The sequence below is a fragment of the Mastomys coucha genome, unplaced genomic scaffold (assembly GCF_008632895.1).
Source record: "Mastomys coucha isolate ucsf_1 unplaced genomic scaffold, UCSF_Mcou_1 pScaffold21, whole genome shotgun sequence".
Taxonomy (NCBI): Eukaryota; Metazoa; Chordata; class Mammalia; order Rodentia; family Muridae; genus Mastomys; species Mastomys coucha.
In genome coordinates, this window is record NW_022196904.1 from 46931077 (window position 1) to 46938261 (window position 7185).

Here is a 7185-nt window from a genome sequence, read left to right on the forward strand (position 1 = left end):
CCAGGCTCATGGAAATGACAGAGCCTTCCCTGGATCAGGTCTAGGGAAATACCCAAACCTTCCCCAGTCATGTGTGGATGTTGACAGTGTGTACAGAAAATGTAGGCCCCAGCTTCCTCCTCTGGGATGTTTACAGCCTCAGACTGCTCCCTACAGAGGCCTCCCCACTGAGATTAGCTAAATCCACCTGCCTCCTTTTTCTTAGCTGTATACAATAACAGTATCTCCTCATTCAGTTATATACAGAAACCTGCCTCATGGATTTAGATGTGTAAAATAAACACACCCAGTTTCCAGAGAACTTCTAGTGCATCTCTATCAGAGCACACAGCCTACCTGATCTGTAAGAATCTCTGTGTGTCTATCCTTTCTTTATTCCCTATGGCCCCAGTTGGGCCAGTCCCTAAGCTGAGTAGATCCGAACAACTGGTACCCAAGCAGAGACACTGGACTGCAAGGAACTCACACATCAAATGAGGGAACATTACCATGAGATACATGAGAATCAAGGCAAAGGGAGTGGTGCATGTATAACTCTGGGCACTGGCTATAAGCCACAGGCCACATAGAATCTGGAGATAAACAGTCATACCTTAAAACTTGGAAAATTTTATGGAACATCAGAAAAAGATTAAAAACCATCACAGCTCCATCAGTTCTTAGACCACATTTGGGAGATTACATTCTACCAGTATTAGCTGAACCCATCTCCTTCTTCAAGTGTATACAATAAACTGGTATCTACATTCAGCTGCATACAATAAACCTTTCTCCTATATTCAGATGTAAAAAATAAACACACAGAGTTTCTGAGCCACTGCTGGTGGAGCAGAGTCTGTGGTTCCTCTAATCCCACCGTTCCTGTGTGTCTGTATGCCTGTCCTTTCTTAATTCCCTCACTGATCTAGTCTGTTTTCCAGAACCTAGCCATATGAGTTATGACAAAAGTATTTACAACCTGAACGAAAAATCAAATTTTCCTCACATAAAGATTCTGGGGCCACATATTTTTGCAATAACATAACATATAAAGAGTCTGCATCTCGTAGTTCTCTCTGCATACCAGAAGTCCTAACCTGTCTCTGTTTTTCAGGTTGGGCTTCCCCATGATGCTCATGTCCTGCACCATTGGGATGTGTTATCTCCTGATTGCTCATGTTGTGGTGGGATGGAATTAACAGCCAGCCATCATTTGCTGGCCAAGAGAAACTTGATCATCACCAGCATCAGGTGGAAGGCTTCCCTACAGCACCTCTGAAGAAAAGGATGAGCTCACCATGCTATACATGGAAACAAAGCTTTGTCAATAACAGTATTACATCTTCTTCCTGTAGACAAAAAAACTGAGAAATACAAATCAACTTACCAAGATTGCAAGCAGAAAATTTGAATATTTTGAAAATATTTCCTTTAATTCTGTATGAGAAATGGTGCAAATCCACCCAAGTAGCTGTCCCCTTTAGTTGTCAATTCTAAGATATACACGTTTTCTTAACCCTACATGTTGAAATAGTTAGCATTCAGTTTGTATATCCCTTTAATATGTCTTTTTTCTGGGGAGAGACAGATGAGTGTTAAGAAAAGATTTTGTGTATTTAACAAATAAAGCATCCCTTGACATAAGATTTGGTAATTTATTTGCCATAGTGTTTTCAATTACATCAACCTGCATTTTATCCATTTTTATTTTTTTCTGTAGAGTTTTAAAATTAGTATTTAAAAGTCTAGAGGTTTGATTTGCAGAAGACCAAAAGTATCTTTTAAATAGCATTTTTATATTAGTGGCTTAGAGCAGTAATTTTCTATTTTGAAAATGACACGTGCTATTTACATCAGTTACATTGAAGCTTGATCAAAATGCTTTCTGTTCTCTTTTCTCCCTGTGAGGCTCCAGCTGTTTCAGTAACATCTCCAGGTGTGGTCCTTTTGTGTACCACCCATGTCAGACAGAAAGACTGAGAGCAAAGAGCCAGAGAGAGTCTGTGCCTATGCTGATGTCTTTGTGCTTCAGTTGTCAGTGCCTCTGCTGTGCCCAGAGGCATTCCCTGAGTGCTCAGCTATCAATGTCTAACCATGAGACTTGAGGGTGTCCATCAGGGACTTGACATGGAAGGGCTTCTAATTTAAAAAGGCTCAAGGAGCTTAGAGCACTAAAGTGTAATTTAGGAGACTTTTCTAGTTCTCTTTTCTGTTGCTGACACTCTCAGAGTAGATGTGGCTTTCCTGCAGATCAGAACATGCTTTCATGAAGAGGCAAAATGCTTCCTTCCAGAAACACTGCCACTGTTTATAGCAGTGGTTCTCAACCCACAGGTTGCGGAGGTCTAGCCACCCTTTCACAGGCCTCGCCTAATACTATCAGAAAGCATAGATATTTGCATTATGATTCATAACAGTAGCAAACTTACAGTTATGAATTAGCAGCAAAATAATCTTAGGGCTTGGGATTACCACAACATGAGGAACTGTATTAAAGGGCCAAAGGATTAGGAAGGTTGAGAACCAATGGTTTATGGGAATCCCTTCCTCTTCGAACATGATTCCTCAGGAGTCATGCATTGTCTCTGAATGTCTTAAAAACAATGGTAGGATGCATTGGATTTTATTTTAAAATCTGGTCTCAGCACTCCATATGTTTACATGCTTGCAACTCACCTCAAGTACCTTGACTAACCCATGAGGAAACATATCTCCTGGTTGATCCATCTGTTTCCTGTTGGCTTCATGGAAGCCTGAGTTCTTTTGCTCTTTCACTGAAAGCATTGTCTTGGTCCACCCTGTTTCTGCATGCCGTGATGTGGCCTTGATGCTCTTGTGCCCCATTCTGCTTCCTGCTCACTTCTGCTCCTTTCCATCAATGCCTCTTCTCCATCATTGCTCAAGCCACACCCTCATCAGCTCCTCACCTTTTCCTTCTTTTCTTCTAGGCCTCCCTCATGACTCTTTTTTTTCTCCTTCTTCTCTTCAGACCCTTTCAGGGTCTCCCCAACATTAAAATTTGATTTTGTTAGCTCCCACAATCTTTTCTCTACTTCTATTCTGACATACAACTCTAATTTGGTCAGTAGCAGATAAATTATGATTTCTTCATCGCAAGCATCTCTGATATCTCTCATACTTCTAGCCAGTTATTCTAGGTTATATTCTGCTATGGATTGTTTAAATATGTGAAGTAGTTTTTTTTTTTTTCCTCTCTGGGCTCATGTGTTATAAGCTTGGTCCTCAGTGTAGTAGTATTGTAGATAGTAGAACATTTAAGAAGCGGGGCCTAGTGGTGAGGGAAATACTTTCAGGAAGGGTTTACACTCTTCTCGTGGAAACAGCCTTTTAGTTCCCTTAAAAGCAGGTTGTAATAAAAGATCAAGGTTGACCCTCCCTGCTCTTGAGCTTGCTGTATCACCATGTGATATATTTTTTTTTCTCCCAGAGGCTCCAAACATGACACTATACACGTACCCAGGCTAGTCAGAGGCGACACAATGGGCCCTATAAGGGAGGAGAAAGGGTCATCGCCAGCACCTGAGTTATAGGAAGCTGCATGGTAAGACTGAGTAAGTTAGTTCTCATCTGGACGAAGACTTCTCTGGCCTCAACCACCTGGGGGTCTCACTATGCTCGCAGAGAACAGGGAACATGAGCCCACTACTGCATCAGTACTTCCCAAAGCACATCAGTGCTCAGGATTTGAGTGTATGATGGTCTCCATTTCAAACAGCACCTATATTAATAACAAGACAAAGTTCTGGGTTCTCTTGTGGGACTGGGAGAGGTTTGTACACCACCAAAATTCTTTTCAGGCCTTTCTCTACATGTCAAGAATTAATGAGCAATTCCTACTCTACATGTTAGACTTCCCTTTTGAATGCTCAGATCAGGACACTAAATCTCTAATTCCAGTTGCATGAAGACATGTATGCATTTAGCTTCTTCAGAGCCTCTGTTTCCTCCCCTATGGCATAGAACCATTTGATTTCAACACCTGACCACTCCAAACAGACTGGAGAGATCATGGAGTGTTTTGGTAGTCATAATAATTTATGTGTAAAGCAGACATAATTAAGGATGTATTGGTGTTGTGGAAGAGACCTAGAGAAAATGAGAGGGGCAGAGGGTAGACCTTCAGCAAATTTGTATGTATTGTTAAGCAACAAGCTCAGGTGCAGTTACCAGATGGCTGTCAGGTCAAAGGGACTCAGCTCAGCTAGGTAGTTCATGTTCCTCTTATTCAGTGCCACTTTGTAACTCTTCTTACTTCTTTCATCTCTAATGTCATCTTGCTCTAGTGCCAATCTTATTTCACTAGAGAAATAGAGAACAAGGTGGAAACCCTCAGAGAGGGAAAATTCTTATTGCTAACTTTTTATATTTGCTTGCACCAGGGCCTGAATGCACTCTCTTCCCTGATAAGTGAGAAAACCGCTCTGGCTTTACTCCAAGCTGTGCTCTAAGTGTGCTCTCAGATGCTGTGTGTAAGATGCTCCTGATGTGTAAGTAGAATGGTCAGTATTTCATATATCAGTCAATCTTGGGACAGGATCCTCTGGTGTATATTTTCATGGTCAGTTCTCTAGACTGGAAAAGGGACTTCTGAACTAGGTGAGGAAGGAGACCACTCATAGTCAGTAGGGATTTCAGCTGATCTCCCTCTGTCTGTTCCAGCTTTCCTGCTGTTATAGGTAGCCTTATGTTCAACCAGAGAGTAGAGGGAAGCAATTTGGGCTACCTTCTCTAGCTCAGTAGGACTGGGTAGCACCAAACCTGGGCTGTTCCCTAAGATTGGTAGAGGGTATGGAGGTCCCACGACTCTTTTGTTCTGGGTCTAATCTATTCTGGGTTCACCTCCTCCATCTATTTTTCATAGTTCTCTATTGTCCATTTCCAGGGCTTTTAAGATCCTGAACCATACAGAGTGGGAAAGAATAGAACTATAATCTACTCTATCTAATTAGACCATCATTTTCTTTCGCTATTACAAAATAATTTACATGATCAAATGGAATGCTCTTAAAAGATAATTCTTAAAAGAAAAACATAGCCAAACTACATTTAAAATAATCATAATTTCACTTCTTTTATTTCAAATGGAAAAAGACAATTTTAGGTAGAGAGATGAGATCTAAAGCAGGTTATATGTAAGTTCCTTATTAATTGCTGTTGCTATTACTGCTGGAAAAATAGACCTCCAGGTGTTTCCCATACTGGGAACACAGTTCTCTGCTCCCATTTACTTGTTGAAGTTTTTTTTTTGCTCACTAGATAGCCATTGTGATTCTGATATTAGATCCCCAGTAAATCTGGGTCATGGAACCATTAGCAGAACATGCCAAGAATGATTGTTATAAATCAGTGTCACTATGCAGCAGCTTCCTACCTTTGCACAGAGTGGTCAGGCCTGAAATAAAGAAAGCCACTGAAAAAAGAGGTGGAAGAAAGGATCTCAGTTATTGAAGACATGATGGAAGAAGTTAATACACTTGTCAAAAAATGTTAAATCTAAAAAGCTTCTAGCACAAAATATCCAGGAAATCTGGGACACTATAAAAAGACCACTAAGAGTAATAGGATGAAGGATGGGGAAGAAACATGGGTCAAAGGCTCAGAAAATACTTTCAACAAGACCATGAAATATCCCCAATCTAAAGATGGAGGAGTCAAATAAGTTACAAGAAGCATACATAAAACCAAATAGAACCAGAAAAGAAGTCACCATTACACACAATAATCAAATTACTAAACATACAGAACAAAGAAAATATTAAAAGCTTCAAAGAAAAAAAGACTAAGTAACATATAAAGGCAGACCCATTAGAGTAACACCTAACTTATCAGCGGGGACTCTAGTAGCCAGGAGGGTAGAGACAGATGTTCTACAAACCAGAGATGCCTACTTTACCTAGACAGTTTTCAATCACAGTAGATTGAGAAAGAAAATATTCCATGATAAAGCCAGTTTAACCAACATCTATTTACAAATCCAGCTCTACAGAAGATGTGAGAAGATCCTGAAGGGGTTAGCCACATCCAAGAAAACAAAAGGATCAAATAACTACAGACCAGTAAATCAAAGGGAGGGGACACACAATAACAACAAAAGTAATCAATTAACACTGCTCATTGATAATTCTCAATTAGTAGTCATAATTCCCAATAAAAAGACATAGACTAAGAGCCTGGATGGGGAGGTAGGGAGGATCTTGAAGGAATTGGGGAGGAGAAACCATGATCACGATATATTGTATGACAAAATGTATTTTCACTAAAATAAAAACTACAGGAGAGGAACATATAAGAAATGTAAGATACTACGAAAAGACAAAAATCTTTGAAAGACAAACCCACACAATAAAACAAGCACCTAGAATACCAAATAGACAAGACCATCAAAGAGAATCACCACGGCATATCATAGTTAAAACGCTAAGTATACAGAGCAAATCAAGAGTATTGGAAGCTTCAAAGAAGAAAAATAAAACAAAACATATCACTTACAAAGGAAAACACATCAGAATAATAGCTGATTTTTCAGTGGCTACTTTAAAAAGTAGAATTGCCTGAATTAATACATTTCAAGCCAGAATTAATACATATAAAAGCCAGAATTGCCTGAAATAATACATTTCAAGCTCTAAAAGACCATGATGTCTAGATTACTAGTCTACTCATGAAAAATACCACAGTTGAAGGAAAAAGAAATCCTTTCCATAATGTAAACAGTATACAAAAAATTCTACCCAATAACCTAAACCTAAAGAAAATGCAACAGAACATATTTTTGGCTAAAAAGAGGAATGAACATAACCAAGATAATGTAAAAAGAAATAGGAAACCCTGATTACTAAAACTTAAACTACCACCAAAACCTCCCCAAATCAATAATGCAATGACCACAACACATACACTTCAGAAACATTAATGTCCTCAGTTCTCTAATATATCAATAAACAAAACCTATCTGTCTGTTGTCTATGAGAAGCACATCTCAGTTTTAAAGATAGCTACCACCTTAATGTAAAAGAATGGACAAAAGGAAGCTATCAAATGTGACCAGGAAGCAAGCAGGCATAGTTATATCTAAGAAATAATACTTCAGATTATAAAACTAGCAGAAGAGATATGTTGTAGATTGCTCTCTCATGAGAGGTGCTCCAATGAGGAGTAGATCACATACTCAGGTGTTTTCAGGTG

The 7185-nt window shown here is 39.3% G+C and overlaps 1 protein-coding gene across 1 annotated transcript in view; it reads left to right on the forward strand.

Annotated features, from left to right (window-relative positions):
• Positions 1-1630, forward strand: part of Oca2 (OCA2 melanosomal transmembrane protein) — a 272921-nt gene extending 271291 nt beyond the window's left edge. The window contains exon 24 of the mRNA XM_031386823.1: positions 1094-1630. Within this exon, the coding sequence (XP_031242683.1) occupies positions 1094-1178 (85 nt within the window). The 3' untranslated portion in view covers positions 1179-1630. The remainder of the gene's footprint in view (positions 1-1093) is intronic.
• Positions 1631-7185: the final 5555 nt, after the last annotated feature.